At 50.8% G+C, this 25,821-nt stretch overlaps 1 protein-coding gene across 2 annotated transcripts in view; it reads left to right on the plus strand.

Annotated features, from left to right (window-relative positions):
• Positions 1-25,821, plus strand: part of LOC144784260 (mitochondrial Rho GTPase 2-like) — a 1,917,079-nt gene that overhangs the window by 852,712 nt on the left and 1,038,546 nt on the right. For both annotated transcript variants that reach the window (XM_078662926.1, XM_078662927.1), the window contains exon 32: positions 14,737-14,896. In XM_078662926.1, coding sequence (XP_078519052.1) covers positions 14,737-14,896 — 160 coding nt within the window. The remainder of the gene's footprint in view (positions 1-14,736; positions 14,897-25,821) is intronic.

Below are 25,821 nucleotides of genomic sequence, written 5' to 3' on the forward strand. Positions count from 1 at the left end.
TCCAAAGTGGGGGTCAGAACCATTGGGGACCAGTTGAGGAAAGCAGCAAGTGGCATGGGGAAGCAGCAAGTGGCATGGGGAAGCTCAAAAAGGCAGAAAGCCTTTGAAGCTTTCCCTTTTGGAACCCTGCCCATCCTGGGGGAAGGAGCCTTGGCTCCTCGTCCCAAGATGGGCATTGTCTCATGATCCAAAATAGGAACATATGGAGAAAATTGGAGTCATTTGATGATTGCCTAGTAGGCTACCACAGCGGTGCGTTTGGTAGGGACGAGATGACTCTCCAATCTGAAGTTGTTATTCACCCAGGTGCCTTTTGGGCATGGCACCTATACCTAACTGCACGCATTCAATTGAAAAATTGGCAAAATATGAAAAAACTGATGAGAATGGAGTGCATCCCTACCCTGTGAACATTCACACAGGGATGTGTGCCTTGTCAACTCTTCACTTTGTTCTGCACCAAAACACGCAGCCTGCAAAGGCAGTGTGTGAGTGTAATGGTACAGGGCCTCTAAGGGTGCTACAATAAGTGCTGCAGCCTTAGAGGTCTTCCTTTGTCATAGTGCCCTGGGTACCTGTGGTACCATTTACCAGCGGCCGACCTGTGGCCAGAGATGACAATTGGCTTTTGTTGTTAATGCAGGTTTCAGGAAAGAACATAGGCCCTAGGCACCTGATTGGCAGGTGCACAGGGCACACTCAGTCAAAGCACACCAGCGGTTCAGCAAAAAATGGGGGCTACCATGCAGAAAGAGGGGACATTCTCACAGTGGACAACTTCGATACGGAGTCGCTCAGCGCCCTCTACAAAGACACGGATTATGCTATGAGAAAAAATGTCTGGATCTACTCCCAGACCGCATTCCCGACTGCTCCACCTGATCGGGAATCCATAAGGTATGAGCAGTTCGGTGAGAAACTGTTCTCCTCACTTAGCCTGGGGTTGCGGTCGGTCAACACCGCTTGCCTTTTGGGCAGTTATACCCACTCTCTGTGGGACACGGTCGCGGACGTGCTGCCAGCATGCCCGGAGGAGGCCTGGGTCAAACTCGCTCAAGCCCTTGCGGAAGGGCGGGATGCAGAACGGTACTCTATCCGATGTGGGCTGGATACCACTGACTCGCGGGGCAGGGCGATTTCCACGACGGTGGCGGTTTGCCGCCACGTCTAGCTGAGGTCCACCAACTTTTCGGCTGATGTCCAGAATTCCATCATGGACATGCCGTTTGATGGCCGTCGCCTCTTTAGCGACAAGGCAGGCAGTGCGCTTGAGCGTTTCAAGGACTCCAGGGCTACGGCCAAGTCCTTGGGCCTGTCGGGCCAGTGCCAGCAAACTTCTGCCTTTTTCCCCTTTCGTGGCCAAGGAAGGGGCGCCCCCTCACGTCCTGCCAGCCACGGGCCTCAGACTAACATCCATCGCGGCGGCGGACGTGGTAACCGCAATGGCGGTGCCAGGGGACAGTGGCGAGGCCAGTCCACATCCACCCCCACAGCATCCACCTCAAAGCCTTCCTAGTCCGAGCTTTCAGGCCCATTTGACGCCAGTGGGGGCCAGGTTCGCCATCACCTACTCCACTGGCGCACCATCACATCGGACAGGTGGGTGCTGCAAATCGTCCGAAGGGGCTACTCCCTCCCCTTTGAGGCGACCCCTCCAGCCATGCCACCACAGTACCACTGCATGTCGGGGGATCACTTGAAACTCCTGCAAGAGGAAGTTACGACCCTCTTGACCAAGAGGGCCATCGAGCGGGTTTCTGGGCCAGAAGTAGGGTGTGGTTGTTACTCCCACTACTTTCTGGTGCTCTATCTTGGGCCTGCAGAACGTCAACGGCTTTCTCCAGAAGGAGAAGTTCAAGATGCTGACTTTGGCTCAGGTCTTAGCTGCCCTAGAACCTGGAGACTGGATGGTAGCGGTGGACTTGCAGGACGCATATTTTCACATCCCTGTCCTGCCGGCCCACCTGCGTTACCTGCGGTTCACGGTAGGCCGCGAGAACTTTCAGTTTACCGTGCTCCCCTTCGGCCTTACCAGTGCCCCTCGGGTGTTCACGAAAGTGATGGCGGTGGTCGCAGCTCATCTGCTCAGATTAGGGGTGTCAGTCTTCCCCTATCTCGACGACTGGTTGTTAAAGGCGGGCTCGCCCCAGACAGTCGTCAGCCACCTCCAGACTATGGCCGACCTCCTGCACCTGCTGGGGTTCTCCATCAATGTGCCGAAGTCACACCTGTGTCCCTCTCAGAAGCTCCTCTTCATCGGAGCGGTTCTGGATTCGGCGCAGTGTGAGGTCTATCCTCCCGAACAGCGGGTTCGGGATATTCAGGCTCTGATTCTGATCTTTAAGCCTTTATCCAGAGTCTCGGTCAGGTTGACACTGCGGCTTCTGTGGCTGATGGCCTCCTGCATCCTTCTGGTGCATTACGCCAGATGGCGGATGCGGGCTCTGCAGTGGGACCTGAAGTTTCAGTGGGCCCAGCATCAGGGCAACCTGTCCGAACACGTCCTGATCTCGGAGGGCACTGCGAGACAGTTGCAGAGGTGACTCACGGACCGCGATTGGGTCAGCGGCAGATCTCTCTTCGTACCCCAACCAGAGCACGTAGTAGTGACGGATGCGTCCCTCCTGGGCTGGGGGGGCCACATGGGAGAGGCGGAGATCAGAGGCCTCTGGTCTCCGGTGGAGTCCCAGCTCCATATCAACCTTCTGGAGCTGCGGGCGATCCGACTTGCACTGAAGGCATTCCTTCCCTCTGTTCTGGGAAGTGTAGTGCAGTTGTTCACAGACAACACCACCGCCATGTGGTACTGCAACAAACAGGGCGGAGTGGTGTCGTGGACCCTTTGCCAGGAGGCTCTGTGCCTCTGGCAGTGGCTGGAACGCCAGGGCGTCACTCTGGTGGTTCAACACCTGGCAGGTTCCCTGAACGCCAGGGTGGACGAACTCAGCCGCCGGCGCATGATGGATCACGAATGGCGTCTGAACTCGGACGTGGCGCAAGGTCTCTTTCAGCAGTGGGGCGAGCCTTGGTTAGATCTATTCGCCACCGAAAAGAACGCGCAATGTCATCAGTTCTGCGCATTGGAATTTCCAAGGCGGCACTCGTTCGGAGATGCTTTTCGTCGCAAGTGGAGCTGCGGTCTGTTGTACGCCTTTCCGCCTATACCACTTCTGCCCAGAGTGCTAAAGAAGATCAGGCGCGACCGGGCCCAAGTCATCCTTGTGGCTCCGGACTGGGCACGAAGATACTGGTATCCCGAGCTACTCAGCATGTCAGTCAATCCCCCGATTCGTCTGCCTCTTCAAGAGGACCTTATGTTGCAGCAGCAGGGGACGGTCCTCCACCCAAACCTGTCCAGTCTCCACCTACATGCGTGGAGATTGAGCAGCGACAGTTGAGGCCATTTGACTTGCCTCCTGAGGTCTGTGATGTCATTCTGGCAGCCAGGCGTCCCTCCACAAAATCGGTATACGCCTGCAGGTGGAACAAATTAGTGGCATGGTGCACAGCAAAGGCTGTGGATCCCCTTTCTGCCCCCCTTTCAGAGGTTCTCCACTTTCTTCTTTCTCTTGCCCAGCAGGGCTCTGCTCTGAGCACTATCAAAGGCGACCTCTCTGCCATTTCAGCCTTCTTAAGGCTTCCTGATCAGCCTTCTCTTTTCAAGTCCCCTGTTGTAAATAGATTCTTGAAGGGCATCACTCACATGTTTCCTCCTGTTCCTTTCGTGATGCCTCAGTGGGACTTGAACCTTGTTCTGACTTATTTGATGTGCGCTCCTTTCGAGCCACTTCACAATTGCCCTCTTCGTCTTCTAACTCTTAAGACTGCATTCCTGGTTGCCATCACCTCTGCCAGGAGAGTGAGTGAGCTCCAGGCTCTATCTTCTCAACCTCCTTTCCTCTCTGTCCATCCAGACAAAGTTGTCTTGAGAACGCGTCCCTCTTTCCTGCCCAAAGTAGTCACAGCCTTCCACATCGGGCAGTCCATCACCTTGCCCATCTTCTTTCCGCCTCCGCATCCCTCGAAAGAGGAAGAGAGGCTCCACCGTCTGGACCCAAAACGTGCGCTCTCATTCTATCTGGACCGCACACGCCAGTTCGGGTGAACGACCAGCTCTTTGTTGGTTACGTGGGCGCTAAGAAGGGACGGGCGGTGCACAAATGGACCATTTCTCGATGGGTCGTTTTTTGCATCAAGGCTTGTTATTCACTGGCTAAAAAGGAGCCTCCTGTGGGGCTGCGAGCCCATTCCACTCGGGCCACGGTGGCTACTACTGCCCTGGGTCAGGGAGTCCCCTTGCAGGACATCTATCAGGCAGCTACATGGGCCTCGCTGCACACGTTTGCTAGACACTACTGCCTGGACAGCCAAGTCCGGAGAGATGGCTTTTTCTGCTGTTCTGTTCTCCAGGACTTTCTGGTGTGATCGTTGGTTCGCAGACCCACCACCGGGGTTGGTATTGCTGGGGTATCTATTCTAAGTTAAGGAATCTAACACTAACCTGTTTCTTTCAGATGCACAAGTTAATTACCTTCGGTAACGATATATCTGTAAGAAACAGTAGTTAGTGTTAGATTCCTTACCGCCCCACCCATCCTCCCCGTTCTGCGAACCGATATCTAGGGTTAAGGTACATCCCTTTGAGGTCCCTAGTTTTTTGCCACCGGTGTCTGTTTTTATCATGGCTCTGCTTTCCTGGCCCGGAAAAACTGTGTATAAGAACTGACGTCAGCATGCGAGGGCGGCATCTAAGTACTCCGGCGACATCATCCCGGCGCCGACGACGGACGCGGAGCTGCAGACGATGCCTACCGACGTGCAGGGGTACTGCTACGCAAAACTTTTCGGATCCAGTGTGACGCCTGGGGATATTCTAAGGTAAGGAATCTAACACTAACTACTGTTACTTACAGATATATTGTTACTGAAGGTAAGTAACTTGTGCGTCAACACCTTTGGTAATGCCTCAATGGAACCTTAATTCGGTGCTCACTTATCTTATGTGTGCCCCATCTGAGCCAATGCACAACGGTTCTTGCTGCCTCCTCATGATAAAGCCCATCTCCCTCATAGCATTCATCTTAGCTTGTTAAATGAAAGAACTATATGCGCTGTGTGTCCCGCTGCCGTATAACACCTTCTTCCTAGATTAGCTGATACTCTGGACAAAAGCACCATTTCTACCAACGGTTGTCATTCCCTTTCACATAGGCCAGTCTGTCATCCTGCCAGCTTTCTTCTATTCACTTCACCTCACCCACTTAAAGAGGGAGAAAGACCCCATCGCCTTGAGCCGAAGAGAGCCCTGAGCTTCTATATCAATCACACCAAGGACAATTGAGTGGATGACCAGCTCTGTGTGTTTCTCTAGGGCGAAAAAAGTAATGCTGTGCAGAAGAGAACTATCTCCAGATGGATTGTCTTATGAATTAAGACCTTTTCAAGGCTGGCCCAAAAAACAGCCTCCAGAAATTCTTTGTGTTCATTCCACTAGAGCAAAGGCTGCTACCACTGTATTGTTGTGCATTGGTGTGCAGTGTGTCAGTCTTGGACAGCTGCCAGGCAGCCGTATTGGCAACAGTTGACACGTTCATGAAATACTACTGCTTGGATAGCAAGGTCCGGCGGGACGGGCGTTTTGCTCAGTCTGTTGTGCAGTATGTGGAATGGCCTGAACCATTCTACAGACCCCAAATGGTGAGGAACTGCTTGGGTATCTCTTCACAAGGTGAGGATCTGTGGTTAGAAGTATCCATCAGAAGAAAAATGTACTTTCCTTCGGTGCTGCTTTTTCTGGTTGGTACTCTATCTAACCACTGATTCCTCACCGACCCACTCCGCTCACTGTTCTGTGGACTGGATTAATCTAGTCCATGTCAATAAGATTCCAATCTAGAGATCAGCACACTGGCACAATCTGATTCCTGAATCTCTTCACATCAGAGGGTGCTGAGAGAGATCAGATGGACACTGCGTCAGCACGCAGAAGTAGCGATTGTGTAAGTGCCCCAGCATCACACCAAGGTAGGACGTAGCCAATGCAGAACTGCACAACTCCACCTACAGATGTGTGACGGAATTTCTAAGAAAATTCTCTAGATCCAGTCTTGGGTCATGGGGGAGAGGGGCTCTTGACAAGTGTTGGACTTAGCCCTTATGGCAGGTTCACCCCTAGACTTTTTGCTTTTAATGGTGACCTGGGGATTGTGATTTTTGGGTTCTGCGCACTTTCACTGTGTCCCAGTGGAAAGTGCGTGCGCACTTTGAGTGCGTGGAGTAAAATAGGCCTGCCCTCCCATAGGAATGCATGGGGAATGTATGTGTCCCTGGTAGTTCCTGAGGCGTGGGGAGTGCGGGCTCGAGTTTGGTATGTGTGAACTCGTGGGAGTGAATGCTGCGCAACGGTATGTGCGGCTTGTATGTGTCTAGTGGGGAAGGGCCACTTCTAGACATGGCTATGTGTGTGCTGTGAAGGTGCTGGCGTGTGATTGGCTGGAGCTGGCTGGCATGCCAGGCTCCAGGAAGTCTGGATGGGTCTGCCCGGTGGTGAGTGTGAGATTAGCATGCTGATGGCTGGGGAGGAGTGTACCTGTGTCCTGAATGAGGATGGGTTTTCCCCCACACAATGCTGGCTCCGCCCCCCTGTGGTGCGTCTAACGACCCTAGCCCTTGGTTGAGCCATCAAGAGGGCTCCAAAGCCAGCTGCGACTGGTTTCTCCCCCACCCTGCACCCTTAGACAAAGGAATGTGGTGTATAAAAATGGGGCTGTGTCCCCACAGATGTTGTTCTCTTCCAGGATCCTGCCTGAGGGGGTTGCTGCTGGGCCAGAGGACCGCCACTTGGACTGTCTCCCTGCCTGGAGGCCCAGTGAGCTGGCTCTGGGCCCAGCCTTGCCCCCCTGCCTACCTAAGGACTTTGCTGGAACTCTGCCCTGCTGAGGGCACCTGGGAGCGCTGTGCTTGGGCCCCCAGCGCCTGGAAGCGCTTGATTTCCCCTGTAGCACTGAGGGAGCGCTTTATTTGACTCCTAGCGCTTGGGAGCGCTCTTTGCTATAATTTCCGCTCTTCCCCGCCCCGCATTTTGCGTGGGGAATAGCAGGTGCCCACCCTGCGTGTTGTGCGGGATTAATTGATTGGCTGAGGCCGGTGCCCACCCGGCATTGCCCCACTGGTTTGCTGCCCCAAGCGAGTGCCCACCTCGAGATCACCGCCGCCGCCCGGGACAACCGATCATCGCCGCCCGGCCCGCGACCAGGAAGTCAGGCAGGCCGGGGGCTGACCTCTGGGACAACCGGAATCGGAAGTAGGAGGGCGGGAGCCTACCCCGCCTCCCACGGAAGAGCCGCGGCGCGAGAAACAGAGTGGCTGCAGGTGCAGGCGGGGCTCCGGTGCCTGTAGGAGAGCCCCGCGCTGCCCACAGACGAAGGAGGAAGCCGGTCCCCGATGACTGAGAAGGAGAGCCCTGAGGTGCGGGAGCTCTCCTGTTTCCCGGCAGAAGAGAATCAGCCGCCGAAAACAGGAGCCCGGTAAGGGGGGGCTCGGGGTTGTTGCCTAGAGATCCCCCGGGCGGCCCCACGTGGCAGCGGGCTGCCCTGAATTCCGGGGCACCCTGTGTCAAGAGCCCCCATTGTGAGGAGCCTAGAGAGGCTCGTGGCTGCATTTTTGTTTATTTGGAGGCTCACGGGCAATCGCAGGTTCAGAGTCCCCAGTGGGGGACTCCTACGCCGGGGTCATAGTTGTCGAGCCCTGCGAGGCTCCCCGCATCAGTAGTTCGAACCCAGAGAGAGGCTCAAGGGGCCACAGTTGTTGCTGAGCCCCTAGAGACCCCAGCGTGATTCACAGGCACAGTTTTGATTATTCACAGCCCCAAGGAGGCTCCAGGCGCCCCACTAGTTTTACGAGCCTGAGAGGCTCAAGGGGCATTTACTGCATCTCGAATCCCCCAGAGAGGGGAACTCCAACAAAGGCGCCCCAAGTGTTCCTGGGTCCCCCGTGAGGGACCCCACCGCCCAGTGAGGGTGCATCTTTGTTTTGAGAGCCCAGAGAGGCTCTAGGGAGCATTTCTTGTGTGCAGAGCCTGCGAGGCTCCCACGTGGCCCCATCTTGTCTACTTCAACTGCCCAGCACTTCGTGGGCAGTTGCTACATTTAGGCCCTGACTCTGGGACACAGGGCGTCCTAGCCCCAACAAGGCCAGTTCGCCTAGGGACAGTCACAGGTGGTGACGAATGTGAGTTCTGGCGCATATATGATTTATGTGCCAATGTGATTACTGCGCAATTGTTATTGCTACACCTCTGAATGTTTTTAGGCATCATGTGTTTTCCTCCCCTGCACCTCTGAATGTGTTTTAATGCGTCATGTGCCATGTTCTTACACCACTGAATGTATGTTATGCATCATGTGTTATGTGCTTACACCCCTACAGGTATTGTGATACTTAGGTGGTTGTTTTTCTCCTAGTGCAGGTGGTACTAGTGAGGTCCTGGTTACCAGTGATTACTGGTTGTGTGCTATTTTGTGCTACAGTGATTTTACATCCTATATTTTATATGCTATGTTCTAAAAGTGTTACTTCTAAAAGTGCTGATTCCTGACAGTGGTCCAGGTGGCCCTGTCTTGTACATATCCCCTGTAAATTCTGCCCGTGCCTGTTGGCACATTGTAAAGTGTGTGTTTTTATCTAATGTGTTTTGGTGTAATACAAAGGCTATTTTTATATAACCTTGTGTGGAGTTTCCTTTGTGGTGGGCCTTTGGGTGTTGTTGCTGGGGTGCGTGCGCAAATACATATCTCACATCGCCTCCAAGTTTAGCCTTGCTGCTCGCGCCACGTTACCTAGAGGGTGAGCAGGTACGTAACCTTTTCTTCTGTGTAATTTCCCTTTCTGGGAGATGCACTGTAGATTCCTCATCGACCCAGCTTGTTCTGTGAATGGATTCATATAGTCCAATAATAAGATCCCAATCTAGATATCGTCACACTGGAATTCTAATTTCTATAGTCTCCGTGTCTGATGGTGCAGACAGATATCAGAAAGAAAATTATGTCAGGGCGTGGAGGTGGTGCAGATATAGTGGCCCAACATTACGTGGGACAGGACAGATCTGGTGCAAAGTGCATGATGCCACCTGTCAATGCATGAGGTAAATGCTATCAAGAGTTTCCTGATTCAGTCTGCTGCCTGGGGGAATTCACAAGCTGAGGAATCTGAGGCTAGATAGTCTCTATCAGAAAAAGCATTGTCAAATGTAAGTAACTTGTTCTTCTAGGTGGGTATTTTTGACAGTCAACCACATTTATGCCTCGACAGAAAGGTTCTCTCCAAGTGCTTCCTAGCCCACTTCATCAACGGGGTGGCAGCTACTTAAGCATTCTTGAGGGATGTACCTGTCTATTGTGAAGCAAATTCTTGGTTCTATGTGCACTCTTTTATGAAGCATTATTGCTTGCACATGGACAGGAAGGCAATCCCTCCTTAGGTAGTTCTCTAGTACTTTTGGTATGATTTCTTCTGCATCCTTGACCTTTCTGATGTGATGCTTAAGAGGTGATTAACTTAAGGAACCTGTGGGAGCAACCATCCATTAGAAGAGTACATTACTTACTGTCTGTGATATTTGTTCTGATGGATGGTTCAGCTCCAGCAGATTTTTTACTATTCTAGTATTTCCCCACTTGATGATAATTAGTTTCTAAATGTAATATGCTTTCTATTAGCAAAAGACGTTTTCATTCTCTTTGTCTTCGCCCTGATGGGTGTATAGATATCAGATTGGAAGTGACATCATCGGCTGCAGCATGCCTTATATGGTCTGTGTTGACGTTACTCTCAGAGTATGTATGTATATATTTGGTATTCATATAAAGCAAGCCTAGCTGAAAGGCAGTGGAGGGCTGTCACAGCAAAATACTTTTTCAACAGGTGATTAGAGTGGTGGTTGGCCTATGGACTGTTACTGCATCATGATATAAACAAGTCTCCATCCTCGACATTGCCTAGTGGAGTGACTTGCTAAGGTAGCAAAGTTCTTTTGCTCTTGATCCAATGTGGCCCCCTGGAGAGGCTTCACATAGGGAACTCTGCCAGAAGGTAAGTAACTTTTTTTGTTTTTGCTTTATTCACCCTGGATGGTAAAGCTTCATCTTGGGTATGTTTATCCATGATTACAGTGGTGGTCCATTTCGTTGAAGGGCTCATAACGGCGTTCACCCTGCCCAGAAAGATTTCACTCAAGCCCTGATGTCCTGTAACGACTTAAGAACTAAAAATAGTTTGCTATAGTTAATGGGACATACACAAGAATACCCTAAGGGAACCCTTTTTTAGGTTTCGCCTGGCGTCCGCTGCGATCTGTCCGTCATTGCCGGAGCAGATTCGTGGGCGTTCCCGCGATTTTTACTCATCCGGCCCCTTTTAGGATGTCAGTGCGGCAGTGGGCGGGGTTTATTTTTTTGATCGTCCATGTTTCTTTTCCTCATTCCGCGGCCGACCGCCGCCGGAGGAAGTCCAGGTCCAGGTGAGCACCCCCCTCCCGCTGTCCGTCCCTTTCCCGCCCCCCTCCCGCTGTCCGTGCCTTTCCCGCCCCCCTTCCCGCCCCCCTTCCCGCTGTCCGTGCCTTTCCCGCCCCCCTCCTGCTGTCCGTGCCTTTCCCGCCCCCCCTCCCGCTGTCCGTGTCTTTCCCGCCCCACTCCCTCTGTCCGTGCCTTTCCCGCCCCCTCCCGCTGTCCGTGCCTTTCCTGCCCGCCGCCGGAGGAAGTCCAGGTCCAGGTGAGCACCCCCCTCCCGCTGTCCGTGCCTTTACCCCCCCTCCCGCTGTCCGTGCCTTTCCCGCCCCCCTCCCGCTGTCCGTGCCTTTCCCGCCCCCCTCCCGCTGTCCGTGCCTTTCCCGCCCCCCCTCCCGCTGTCCGTGCCTTTCCCGCCCCCCTCCCGCTGTCCGTGCCTTTCCCGCCCCCTCCCGCTGTCCGTGCCTTTCCCGCCCCCCTCCCGCTGTCCGTGCCTTTCTCGCCCCCCTCCCGCTGTCCGTGCCTTTCCTGCCCTCCCTCCCGCTGTCCGTGCCTTTCCTGCCCTCCCTCCCGCTGTCCGTGTCTGGGGAGGGAGGAGGTTTAGCAGCAACATCCCCGCTGGCCAAACACAAGCCCTGACCAAGCCAACAGTCCTCTAGGTTTTATTTTCAAAACTTTTAATGAATCTTTAATAATTTATTCGTCCGACTCTTCCAAATTAGCTTCTATCGCTCCTCTTTTCGCCATCTCTAAAACTTGCTTTGTTACTGAAGGTCTCTTCTTAGAACTGTATGTATTCCCTCCCGCTCTCCGTGCCTTTCCCGCCCCCTCCCGCTGTCCGTGCCTTTCCCGCCCCCCTCCCGCTGTCCGTGCCTTTCCCGCCCCCCTCCCGCTGTCCGTGCCTTTCCCGCCCCCTCCCGCTGTCCGTGCCTTTCCCGCCCCCCTCCCGCTGTCCGTGCCTTTCCTGCCCTCCCTCCCGCTGTCCGTGCCTGGGGAGGGAGGAGGTTTAGCAGCAACATCCCCGCTGGCCAAACACAAGCCCTGACCAAGCCAACAGTCCTCTAGGTTTTATTTTCAAAACTTTTAATGAATCTTTAATAATTTATTCGTCCGACTCTTCCAAATTAGCTTCTATCGCTCCTCTTTTCGCCATCTCTAAAACTTGCTTCGTTACTGAAGGTCTCTTCTTAAAACTGTATGTATTCCCTCCCGCTGTCCGTGCCTTTCCCGCCCCCCTCCCGCTGTCCGTGCCTTTCCCGCCCCCCCTCCCGCTGTCCGTGCCTTTCCCGCCCCCCCTCCCGCTGTCCGTGTCTTTCCCGCCCCCCCTCCCGCTGTCCGTGCCTTTCCCGCCCCCTCCCGCTGTCCGTGCCTTTCCTCCCCCCTCCCGCTGTCCGTGCCTTTCCTGCCCTCCCTCCCGCTGTCCGTACCTGGGGAGGGAGGAGGTTTAGCAGCAACATCCCCGCTGGCCAAACAAGCCCTGACCAAGCCAACAGTCCTCTAGGTTTTATTTTCAAAACTTTTAATGAATCTTTAATAATTTATTCGTCCGACTCTTCCAAATTAGCTTCTATCGCTCCTCTTTTCGCCATCTCTAAAACTTGCTTCGTTACTGAAGGTCTCTTCTTAGAACTGTATTTCTTTTCTAAGCCGTAACTAGTCAGAGGGGCTTCTTATTTTTTGGTTATTGCCATTTGGAAAACTCTATGGAAAAGTGTTTTTTTTTGCCACATTTGAGTGAAAGTTGTGAATTTTCAGATGTGTGTTGCACATATCCGTATTTAACATTGCAAAATTATTTCTGCATACCGAACAGTTTGTATTCTTCTATAAAGAAACTAGTGAAAAATCTCGCAGCAAAAAGATGCATGGATTTCACCTCAGTTGGGTTCGAAATTAGGGGGGGGGAATGAGCTCGCTTTGCAATGAAAATTATAGTAATGCTCAAAAACCAGAAAAATGTTGTTTAGGTATTTCTGAGGGGGCACTCAAGAAAATAAATAAACGGAAAGTACTGCCTGCTGCCAAGGGTGCCCCTTCCTAGAATATTGGGTGGGTCTTCTCATTTCCCCTACACTCCTAGTTTTGTTTCCCTTGGTTAATTGTTTTTCCTTCTTTCTTCTCCACCAGCTCCATTTCTTCCTTCCCCGTTCGATCTTTTCCTGTTTTCTCCGATCTTTTCCTCCCCTTCTTACCTTTTATTTTATTTCTGTCTCTCCCTCACTCTTTCTCTCCTCTTTTCCAATTGCAATAGTTTTTTTCTTTCCCTGTCAACAACACCGTACTCGGTTCCTTTGCCTGCCCTGACCCCAACCTTTTAGCTTGAACATGGCATTCCTATGAAATTATATTTACGAGGTACTGCCTGCAGACTAAGGGTGGCCCTAAAACTAGAATTTTAGCCTAACCCAGCCTTGGCCACCGGGCCCGGACGACCGCCCCCACCCACCGCCCTCGTAGCTGCCGAAGTTGTGGTTCTCGATGCCACCTTCCATACTAGCTTATACCCCTTGCTAATGTTCTTCCACAGAAGGCGTGTTAGGGGTTCAGATCCCCTGGCACAGAAGCACTTCTGGCTATCACGTCCCTGAGTTGCTGATGTGAAAGGGTGGGATCCCTTGCAATCCATCGCTTCCGCATTGTATTGTGTGTGTGTACTGGAATCGGACCACACACTGTCACATTTTTCTCTGTACCAGGACTTGTAGTGATTTTAATGCACACAGCTCATCGGAATCACAGTATGTATGTTATAGTTTGCTGCTTCCCTAAATCCCCAATTACTGTTACCTGGTAAGCGTCATAGTTCACATTATACCTTCTTCCAATAACCTAAAAATTCCTCTAAAACACGATATCGCATCTGGCTTTACTTAAAACAATTACACTCAAACTTCCTCATAAACACAAGCAGCATTTATTTCCGTTTAAGAGCTGAGGCGCATCTTTTGAACAGGTGTAAGCAGTTCCTTAATTAATGTTCTGCTATACATCCATGTTTTCATACAATGCCTTGTAAATTGCTAAAAAATCTCTCAAACTTTACTTCCCTATAAAGTATCTCTCCACAAGCCCCCCCCCCCACACCAGGGTCTTCGCTTTTTTCCTCTAACATTTTTATTTTTATGTTTATTTTGCTGTGCAATAAACTTAGTTTTTTTGTAAAAATGATATATTTCAGTCTTTTTAAACAGAAAATTACATTTACAAAACTGTGCCTCCCCAAAAATGTCCCTCTCCAACTAGCAGGAGACCTCCTGCCCAGCACTATATGTAACAAGCTGCACACAGTCTTCCACTTACTAGTAATTTTATTGTATTGTTTGTGCTATACATTGCTTTCATGACGAAAACACAGTATTTGTGGGTGTGTGTGTGTGTGGCTGTGGGTGTGTGTGTGTGTGGCTCTGGGTGTGTGTGTGGCTCTGGGTGTGTGTGTGTGTGGCTCTGGGGGGTGTGTGTGTGTGGCTCTGGGGGCGTGTGTGTGTGGCTCTGGGGGGGTGTGTGTGTGTGGCTCTGGGGGTGTGTGTGTGTGTGTGTGTGTGGCTCTGGGTGTGTGTGTGTGGCTCTGTGTGTGTGGCTCTGTGTGTGTGTGTGTGTGTGTGTGTGTGTGTGTGTGTGGCTCTGGGTGTGTGTGTGTGTGTGTGTGGCTCTGGGTGTGTGTGTGTGGCTCTGGGTGTGTGTGTGTGGTAGTAATTGCTGTCTGCTGAGCTCGTCCGTAGGGTACAATAGGTCTCACATTTGCGAGAGATTAAGCTAATGGCAATGTAATGACAATGCCATTTATTTATCTGTTTTCAAAACTAATATATAAACACACATTTTGTCATTTACAATGCCAATAGCTCTAACTTTTCCAAAGGCGAAACCATTGCATTGTAAATGCTTGTTGTAGTAATGTTGTGGAAAGAAAATTGCTGCAAAAGTATTCTCTGTGAGTATCGCTCAAAAAAGGGCTTTGTGTTGATGACAAAGAATATTTTTCTAAAAGGACGTGGAAACATCACCCACCATAGGTGGCATGCTTCATCATGAGACACGCTCCTCACTCTTGTCATCTCCTCTCATTCTGCATGATTCCATTTGAACCCTCCTCATCATTTATAGGTGCTTTGAAGTATATATTTTTGTTTTCAGATACTAACTGGTGGCGTGACAATAGCTTAAGGTTGGGAAATCAGGCCATGCACAGTATTCAGGGGTTCTGCAGTCACTGTTTTTCTTTTTTGGTCAGGTTTTAGCATCAGCCTCAGGACTGGGCAGCGGTGCCTCGCGCTGCCAGATCCGTCTTTGGAACGTGCCGGATGGATCCTGCCGAAAGATTCTTTATCATCACAAGACCGAAGTGCAAGTCATGGCTTTCTCTCGAGATGACAGACTCTTAGTGACTGTAGGTTAGTATCATTTGGCTCTTTTCATTTTTTTATTAATTACAGTTTACTGGATGTTTCAAAAAGATATAAGCATCAGGAACTAAAGAGAGCCAGATATAAGCATCAGCAATCACTATCTCCTTATCATACAAATGGCAATATCCTTAACAATTGTGTATCACACATCTTATTACACGTAGAACTAGGAAAGCAGCACACGAAATAGATCTAGAGAGAGTGAGCTATTGATATAGATCGATGAGATAGCTATACATAAATGAGTAGGAATGGATACTGATTGATATAATTGAAGATGACTAGCGATAGTTAGAGATAAATAAACAGACAGGGAGATTTCTGACATCTAGGTGATTCACAATAGCAGGAGTGGGTTTCATGAAGCTGTGTGAGGATGCTGTTGTTCTCTAAAACCACAGCAATTATGTTAATTTTGAGGAGATGCACAGGGCATTTCTATTGAGGAAACCAATGCTTGCAAGTGTACTTTGATTCTGCATGTTAATGGTCAGACATCTACCTCTTCTGTTTCCTGTTAATCTATCACAGTATGGTCCTGGGTATTGTCCCTTTCTCATTGCACACCATCTACCAGTGATGTCCTTTGTGAGAAAGTGCCATATTTCTTGCCTTGGTATGCCCCCACTTTTTTCTGAACTGCTGATGTGCTTTGACTGAGTGTGCCCTGGGTCCCTGCCAATCAGGTACCCAGGGCCTGTGTTCCTTCCCTAAAAAGAAAAGCTATGCTGAAACAAAATACCCAATTGGCATCTCTGGCCACCTGTCAGCCGCCAGTAAATGGTACCCTAGATACCCAGGGCATGGTGACCAGAGAAGACCCCTGAGGGCTGCAGCACTTATTGTGCCACCCTCAGGGGCCCTGTACCCTGGCACCCACACACTGCCTTTGCAGGCTGAGTGCCTAAGTACAGAACTAAAACGAGAGTCGACATGGCACACATCCATGTGTGCCATGCCCACAGACCCCACTGCCCTGGCATACTTCCGTCACCCCTCTAGCTGGGTGCCCCATGCCAGAGGTGAGGGCACAGGTGCATGAGCCCTGTGCCCCTACAGTACCCAGGGCCATTCCTGGGTACTGTAAGTGCAGTGAAGCCATTTAAGAGTATATGGTGCTGGGAGGTTGTCATTACGAACTCCACAGCACCATAATGGCTACACTGAAGACTGACATTTTTGGTACCAAACTTCTCAGCACATTAAACCCGCACTGATGCCAGTGTGGGATTTAATGTAAGATGCACGAGAGGGCATCTTAGAGATGCCCTCCAAAACCCGAACCTACAATCCACGTCTGGGCTGAGTGGCTGCAGAGGCTGCCACACAGCAGACATGTTGCTGGACTCCTGGGTGGAGAGCCCCCGCTCTCCTGGGCCTGCAACAATGCGCATCCTGGGCGAGGTGCTATGTCTCCTCCCCCAGGATGGACAGGGGGAAGCTTCAAAGGCATACCGCCTCTGAGAGCTTCTCCAGACCATTTACTGTACCCAGCAACTGGCCCCCCACCCGTTCTACCCCCACTCCGGCGGGAAGACTGGCGGGAAAAACTATGTGAGGAAGGATGGTGTACCAACCTTTGCCAACTCTACCCCTCAGGTGGAGGAGGCGAGGTGAAGCAGGACCCCGGGTTCCGGCCATCTTGTAGATGGGGAGCCCTGCCCAATCCGAGCTAGGCTCCTGCCCCCCTCCAACAGGAGAGGAGCAGGCTAGGAGGTGTCCTCACCACCTGACAGGGACCCATTGGTCCCTGCCCCTGCCCTACCTGTAACACCCCTAAATTTAGTATTTAGGGGCTCCCTGAACCTTCCTTCCTCAGATCCCGATATCAAAAGAAGAAAGAAGATCAAGAAGAAGAAGACCCGCCGTGCAGCTGCTAAAAACAGGACAACACCAACTGATTTGGCCACAGCCCTACCGGCCTGTTGATCCTGGAACCTGCTCCTGCCTAATCCCGGCGACCTCCGCGACAGCAACCTTGGGACACCCAGAGGACTTGCCTGCCTTGACCCTCTCGAAGATTGGGACTCCCATCAGCAGAGGCTCTGCTGCAACACCCCACCTGGTGCTCACCAGGAAGCTCCGGACCAGCCCACTCTGCACCAGCCGAGCCCGGGCCAGGCCAACCCGAACCAAGACCACGAGGATGTCCCCCCGGCGACTGGGACCCGAAGTCCAGTGCCCAAAGACCCTCCTCGACGAACCAGCCGACGCCTGCAGACTCAGAACCAGGGGCAACCCCAACCGCGACCAGCCTAGGGTAAGCTTTTCCGGCCCCCAAAGACACCCCTGCACCCGGCGCCCGCAGCCCCCTGTGCCTCCCTTTGGGGTACCTACCTGTGCTCCATCATCCCAACTTACCTCTCAAAGTGCTGGACTCCCCTGGAGAGTCACCGTCCACGAGCCTGCAGCCTTTTTCAAGATCCTCATTGGATAACATTGAGCGCCCAGCGGCTCAAAAGCACCCTGCACCCAGCCGCCCGAGTGCCGCTGGTTGTGACCTCTTTGCCCTATCCTACTTCCCCCCCTTGCCCAGAGCAAGTGACCAGAAGCCCAGCTCCCAGAGCTGCGTGGCCTGCTAGCCAGCAGCCACCAACCAAAGACCCCCTTTCCCTCATTGGATAACATTGGGCCTACCTACCTCTGCACCCGGCCGCCCCTGTCCGCTGGGACTGAAGTAACTGTACATATCTGACCCTGGGGGACCCCTGAGTCTACGCCCAGAACCCTAACTTCACCAACCAAGTACTCACCTGGAAACCGGTAATTCACTTACCTGCCATTGGATAACATTGACCCATTTTGACTCGAAAATTTTCTAAGTGTGAAGTTTTGAAAACTGAAAATATTCCTATAAAATCAGCCAAAGTCCGAATTCGAAAATACTCACTTGTGATCAGGAGAGAAGCCAGTACTGTACCTTTCAGCCCAGTGCTGAACGGCTAAAGTAATCCCTAGCGGGTTTACTAGTAACCTGTATTTTCTCCATAGGAACCCATTGTCTGCTTTTCTATGAAATTTCTTCTAAGTGTCTACTTTTGAAAACTGCTAATATTCTTTAAAAATCATACGAAATACTGAAACGCAATTACCTACCTGTTTTGAGTTAAGCCCCCAGTGCTGGCCCTAGGAGACTAGTGCTGGGTTACAAAAGTAATGCAATCGTACTTTACCTGTAACCTGAACCCTTTATATTCAGGAAAATTCCTCACAGTAACTAAAACGTTTTTGCTAATCTGGTTTCAGCTTAGACCCCAGGACTGAATCTAAGATCTAGTCCTGGAACTACCATAATCCATAAAGTAATCAACTGTACTTTACTATGAAAAACCCATTGAGCTCAATACTAGAGTGTGTTTCAGAACTGTATTGCTTATTAGCTATCCTGTAATTATTGTGTGTACAAACGTATTGCTCCTCTGCAAAGTATTTACATGAGAGTACTCATACCTTGAAAAGAATACTTTTATAACTGTTGGTTCTAGAAATAAAACAACTATATCTGAGGATATAACAACAATTGGCCTGGAGTTCAGTTCTTGAGTGTGTGAAACCTTTTGCTGACTAAGTGTGTACAACAAATGCTTTACACTGTCCTCTGGTACTGCCTTACTGCTCGACCAAGCTACCACTTTGGAGAGTAAGGTCAGTTCTGACTTTAACCTCTGTTATACCTTCGGGGATTGTGGACTCTATACACACTGTACTGCCTTATTGTCCATTATATATAGAGCCACTTTCTCACATTGGTGGATCAGCGGTGGGATACAAACTTGCATTTGTTGGACTACTTGGTTCCCATCTGATCACACGACAGAACTCATAAATTACCTTTGGAATTCTGAAATTGGTCTTTCCAAAAATACTAAACCTCTGGTAGGGCCTTGCTTAAGTCCCATTAGAATTTCTGAAAAATAAGTCACTACAAGCTAGGGTAGAGGGTTAGAACTATCAGGTTATAATGACTCAAAGGAACCCAGCTGTTAGTGAAGATAACACAGACCTGGTGGAGGAGCTCGACCTCACACCTTACTTGCACTTGGACTTCAAAGAATTGAGGGCCCTATGCAAAATTAAACAAATAACTGTAGGTCTGCATCCAACCAAACAAGGGCTCCAGGAGCTCCCAGCTGAGTATGCAAAAGACCACCCCTCTGAGCAGGGTGACACCCACACAGAGAAAGAACAGAGGGAAGAGGGGGAGGATAATGGTCCCCACCCCCATCCTTAGGGAAGAAGGGGCCTCTGTACCCTTAATTCCAAGAGTCAGCCTCTGGGAGCCTGGGAACCACACAGGTGGACTGGGCCCCAGGGAACCCATTGGGGGGAACCCCAATGCAGAGGACAACTGTCTAGCAAAGTTGGCCAAGAGATTAGACCTAGTGACCAGGCTCCTGGCTCTAGAAAAAGAAAGAAAAGCGATGGGCCTAGCACCCATCTCTGGTGGCAGCAATACCAATAAGAAGCAATCTTATGATCCTAAAATCCCCAAAGGGATTGTCCCTAAATTTGAGGAAGGTGATGACATCACCAAGTGGTTCACAGCCTTTGAGAGGGCTTGTGATATCAGACAGCTAAAGAAACCTCTCCGGGGGCACTACTGTGGGAACTGTTCTCTGGTAACTGCAGAGACAGACTTCTGACCCTCTCTGGGCCAGATGCAGGGTCCTATGATCTCATGAAGAAGACTCTGATTGAGGGATTTGGACTCACCACTGAGGAGTACAGAATTAGGGTCAGGGGGGGCTCACAAACCCAGACCCAAACCTGGATAGATTTTGTAGACTACTCAGTAAAGACACTGGATGGTTGGTTAACTTGACACAAGGAGCATGACTTTACTGGACTGTATAATTTGTTTATGAAGGAACACATTTTGAGTAATTGCACACATGAAGTTACATCAGCATTTGGTAGACCTAGGTCTAATTTCTCCCCAAGAATTGGGAAAGAAGGCAGACCACTGGGTCAAGACTAGGGTGACAAGGACAGCCACTGGGGGTGACCAAAAGATGGTGGTCACAACCCCCCCCCACCAGGGAAAGGTGGTGAGAATCCTCAAGATAAAAAGTCTGAGTCTTCCAAAGGGCCCCAAAAACCTGTTCAGGTGGGTGGGTCCCAATCAACTCCCTATGTGCCTCAGCCCTATAGGGGAAGAAACTTTGATCCTAACAAGGCCTATTGTAACAACTGTAAGAAGTCGGGACATTTAACTGTAGACAAGAACTGCCCCTTCAACAACGCCCCTATGCCCCCTATTCCAGCTTCTCTAGGGACAGTGAATCTACAGATGGGATCAGAGGAGTGCCTAGAGCAAATCTGGGAATAGACTCAAGCTAGTCTAGTCTCCTTGGGGAATATGGAGGTTGACAGTGTGGCTGGGTGGCACCCAACTGTAACAAATACCTACAGTACCCCTCCATCAATGGAACTAGAGTAGAAGCCCTGAGGGATACAGGTGCCAGCGTCACTATGGTAAGGGAAAAGCTGGTTTCCCCAGAGCAATACCTGGTTGGGAAAACGTACCCAGTCACCAATGCTGACAGCATTACCATCCAACGCACCCTAGCTATAGTGACATTAGGATGGGGGGAAGTTACTGGCCTGAAACTGGTAGTGGTCTCCCCACAATTACCAGCTGACTGTCTGCTTGGAAATGACTTGGAGACCTCAGCCTGGGCTGATGTTTAGCAAGTAGCCCATGCAGCCATGCTGGGTATCCCTAGACGGTTGTGTGTCCAAACCAGAGCACAGAGCAAAAAGAAGGGTGAACAAGTGAGGTTGGAGCCTGAAAGTACGGCCCAACTAACCAAGAAAAAAAGCAAGGAGACTGGGGAACCAGCTTCTACACAGCCAGCCTCTCAGGACCCCTCTCCTCAGGGAGAGGACTTGGAAACCCTAGAGGGAACTGAGCCTTACCAGGCTGGACTCCTGGGCCCAGGGGGACCCACTAGGGAAGAGCTGTGCCAGGGTCAGCGAGACTGCCCCACTCTTGAAAGCCTGAGGTAGCAAGCAGCTGCAGAAGCCAAGGGAGATGTCCGTGGTACCCACAGAGCTTATTGGGAAGGGGGATTACTGTATGCTGAGGCAAGAAACCCCAATCCTGGAGCTACCAGGAGAGTGGTAGTGCCACAGAAGTACAGGGAGTTCCTCCTAACTTTAGCTCATGACATCCCCTAGCTGGACACCTGGGGCAAACCAAAACTTGGGAAAGGTTGGTTAGCCACTTTTACTGGTCCCAGATGAACCAAAAAGTGAAGGAGTGTTTGAGCTCCTGTGTTACCTGTCAGGCCAGTGGCAAGACTGGTGGTAAGCCAAAGCCCCCCTCATACCACTGCCAGTGGTGGGGGTGCCCTTTAAAAGGGTAGGTGTGGACATTATGGGTCCACTTGAACCTCCCACAGCCTCAGGGAACAAATTCATTCTAGTAGTAGTGGATCATGCTACTAGGTACCCTGGGGCAATTCCCCTTAGGGTTACTACAGCTCCTGCAGTAGCCAAGGGCCTCCTAGGTGTCTTCACCAGGGTAGGGTTTCCTAAGGAGGTGGTTTCAGACAGAGGTACCAACTTCATGTCTTTATACCTGAAACACATGTGGAAGGAGTGTGGGGTCCAGTACAAGTTCACTACCCCATACAACCCACAAACCAATGGTCTGGTAGAAAGGTTCAACAAGACATTGAAAGGTATGATCATGGGTCTCCCTGAAAAACTCAAAAGTAGATGGGATGTCCTGTTGCCATGCCTGCTTTTCGCTTATAGGGAGGTGCCACAGAAAGGAGTGGGGTTTTCACCCTTTGAACTTCTGTTTGGTCATCCTGTAAGGGGACCACTTTGTCTTGTAAAGGAGGGTTGAGAGAGGCCTCTCCAAGAACCCAAGCAGGACATTGTGGACTATGTGCTTGGCCTAAGGTCGAGAATGGCTGAGTACATCCAAAAATGTTGAGGCCAGCCAGGAGCTGCAGAAGCACTGGTATGACCAAAAAGCTGCCATGGTTGAATTTCAACCTGGGCAACAGGTGTGGGTTTTGGAGCCAGTGGCACCAAGGGCTCTCCAAGACAGGTGGAGTGGCCCTTACCCTATCCTGGAGAAGAAGAGTGAGGTCACTTACTTAGTGGACCTGGGCACCAGCAGGACACCCAAAAGGGTTATCCATGTGAACCGCCTCAAACTCTACAATGACAGGGCTGACCTCACCATGCTGATGGTGACTGATGAGGAGCAGGAAGCAGAGAGTGAACCTCTCCCTGATCTCCTCTCTGCCAGCCCAAAAGATGGGTCGGTGGATGGAGTAGTCTTTTCAGACACCCTCACTCCCCAACAGCAGGCTGACTGCAACCAAGTCTTGCAGCAGTTTTCTAGCATCTCTTCCTTGACCCCTGGTTTGAACAGCTTGGTGTACCCATGATGTGGACACTGGTGACAGTAACACTGTCAAAAATAAAATCTATCGACAATCAGACCAAGTCAAGGAAAGCATCAAAGCTGAAGTCAGCAAGATGCTGGTGCTAGGGGTGATTGAACCCTCTGAGAGCCCCTGGGCCAGCCCAGTGGTTCTAGTCCCCAAGCCTCATCAACAGGGGAGAAAGAGAGAGATGAGGTTCTGTGTGGACTACAGAGGGCTCAACTCTGTCACCAAGACAGATGCTCACCCCATTCCAAGAGCAGATGAGTTGATAGACAAACTAGGGGCAGCCAAATTCCTAAGCACCTTTGACTTGACTGCAGGGTACTGGCAAATTGGCATGGCCCCAGGAGCTAAAGAAAAGACAGCATTCTCCACCCCTGATGGGCACTATCAGTTTACTGTGATGCCTTTTGGGTTAAAGAATGCCCCTGCCACCTTCCAGAGGTTGGTGAACCAAGTCCTGACTGGGTTGGAATCCTTCAGTGCAGCCTATCTTGATGATATTGCTGTCTTCTGATAGATACATCTGCCAGTGGATTACTCACCTTGTGAATATCCCCTTGTGTCAGCAACATTCAGAAATTCTTTTTGTAGCTTCGCTCCGACGTGGACGACGTCACAGAGGCACGGCATCGCGCACGACTCCTCTGACGTCACCGACACCATAATAGGCCTACGCCGGCGTGATGACATCAGTTCCCTTTTTTCCGCATCGTCAACGCTAACGGTTTCGTGGAATCTCTGTAGCTGTTAGTAACTTTGTTACTATTTTCTCTGTTTTCTTGCTTCTTTGTCTCGCTGAAGATGTCGACTAAGAAGACCGGGTTCAAGCCATGTGGAGAGTGCGGCAAAATGATGTCGATCACGGACCCGCACCAGGATTGTATCTGGTGCCTGAGTTCAGACCATGATGTCGAAGGCTGTTCTTCGTGTAAGAAGATGAACCCGAAGGCACTTCGAGAGAGGGAAACTAAACTTCTGATGGCGAAGTTGAGAGGAAGAAAAGACAAGAAGACTTCGAGATCGCGTTCGAGAAGGTCGAGGTCGAGGTCAAGATCTCGCACGGCGTCGCCTTCGAGGTTGTCATCCGACCATGCTTCAAAATCGAAGAAGAAGCAAAAGAAGCGAAAGCATGAATCTCTGCATCACTCGGGTAAGGATTCGGACTCGAGACCGAAGTCGCCTAAGAGGAAACATGGAAAGGATGTAGTGTCTCCATCACCAGAGGTCTTGGATCCAGAAGGTGAGGCTTCGCCTTTGAAGTCACAGGTTCAATCTCCGGTTTCAAATCCATCTCAGGCGCCGTCTCCGGCTCGAGAGAATGAAGAGGTCCCTTTGAATGAGGACTCGATGTCTATGACACATCCACCTGTGGAAGAGGAGGCGAATCCGGAACCTCTGAAGGGTCAGTCTGTGGGTTCTTACCCACCATTCCCAGCTCCAGATCAAGACCCTACTGCGTTTTTAAACACTATGTATGGTATCTATTCCAGGGCATTGTACCCCTCTGGTGCACCTTCGGGTCCCATGGGTAGTCTGGCGTATAATTTAGGGGTTCCCCACTCCTATGCTCCAGCTCCCTTTATGCCATTTATTCCGGATCCGCCGCCGCCTTGGCATTACTCGGCGCCGCCGAGGTCGTCGATGCCGATACCGCCGTCGCCGGCTCCTGTTCGACCTCGGGATCAGCGCCCTGGGCCTTCGGATTCGATCTTGACGTCGATACCGGCTCCGTCTGAGTCGTTCACGGATCCAACGGTGCGGCTGTTGAAAGAGAGATCCAGAAGGGATGCTCAGCGCCTTATAGAGGAGCAAAGATATACAGAGGCTGAGGCTGCGATGGAGGAAGGTGAGTTTCAGGAGGACTGTTTTGAAGATCTAGGAGAAGCTAGTGGTTTGGAACTTTCACCTGAATGGGAGCTGTCATCTGTGTCTGGTGCCCCTTCAAAGGATGTTACGCCATACCACATGGTCATGAGGAAGGCGTGTGTTTAGAGTCATTTTTCTGCCAGAAATTGGTCGAAAGAGAAGCTTCTGAGTATGAGGAAAAGTCTGTAAAAATGGCAATTTTGGTCACTGTGGGGCTTTGAAAAGTGGTTACTTTTAAATTTAACTTTGCCAACAGTGGAATATAAATCCAATCTCTTGACTGAGGTCCTCCATTCCCCTAGTTCTGTTATTGAACCGTTGCTTCCCTTTAATGAAGCATTGACTGAACCTATTTTGGAGGTTTGGAGCAAGCCTCTTACAGCTCCTGCAGTGGCTAAAAGTGTTGCAAGGAGGTATAGAGTTGCACCTGAAGATCCTGAATTTTTATCTTCGCATCCTCTGCCTGAAAGTCTGGTTATTCGGGCAGCCTGTTCAAAAAAGGCTGTGGGTACATTCCTTCAAGTCCCTCGGGATAAGCAATCCAAGAAGCAGGATCAGACTGCGAAGAAGTCTTTCTCTTCAGCAAGTATGGCTTTAAAATCGACCAATGCCACTTGTCTTTTGGGGAGATATATACATGCCCTGATGGATTCTTTACGGCTGTTGGCTCCTAAAATTCCTGAGGACAGCAGGAAGGATTTTAATGAAGTATTGGCCGATGCACAGGCGGCTACTCGCCAAGTGATTCAGAGTGGGCTAGACACTTCTGATTCAGTTGCTCGCATCATGGGAACTGCTGTTGCCTCTAGAAGGGCTGCCTGGCTGAAGTCATCTGACTTTTCTGCGGATGTTCAGGCTTAGTTGTTGGATTTACCCTTTGATGGTGTTGGACTATTTGGTAAGAAAGCTGATGCAGCATTGGAAAGATTTAAGGACAGTAGGGCTACTGCCAAATCTTTGGGGCTGCAGACCAGAGGTTCATCAACCAAAAGGTATAGAGGTTTTGGACGTTCTTCTTTTCGTCCCTACCGTCAAGTTCACAGCAGCACCAGCAAAATCCGCTGTATAAGTCATGCAGGGTTAAACAAAGAGCTTGTCCTCAAAGACGTCAAGTCTCCTCCTCCTCCACCTCTTCCAACTCCCCAGCCACAGAAAAGCAGCCCTAGATCCGCCATTCCGGATCATGCGGGTCCTGTAGGGGGTCGTCTTACCTATTTTCTACGGGATTGGGAATCGGTTACATCAGATCTTTGGCTTCTCAATCTCGTAGAAAATGGGTATGCTCTTCCCTTTCGGGAATTCCCTCCGAATTACCCTCCTTGCCAAGGTTTTTGCACGGAGGAACACCTGTTACTCCTGCAGGAGGAAGTCCAGACACTCTTAAGAAAGGGTGCGATAGAGTTGGTTCCAGAGCAGGAAAGGGGTCAGGGATGCTACTCCCGGTATTTCCTGATACTCAAGAAGGATGACAGACTTCGTCCAATCCTGGATCTCAGGATTTTGAACCTTCACCTAAAACAGGAGAGGTTCAAGATGCTCACCCTTGCACAGGTTCTTCAGGCGCTGATGGAAGAAGACTGGATGGTGTCTATAGACTTGTAGGATGCATATTTTTACATCCCTATCCTGCAG

The sequence above is a fragment of the Lissotriton helveticus genome, chromosome 10 (genome assembly GCF_964261635.1).
Source record: "Lissotriton helveticus chromosome 10, aLisHel1.1, whole genome shotgun sequence".
Taxonomy (NCBI): domain Eukaryota; kingdom Metazoa; phylum Chordata; class Amphibia; order Caudata; family Salamandridae; genus Lissotriton; species Lissotriton helveticus.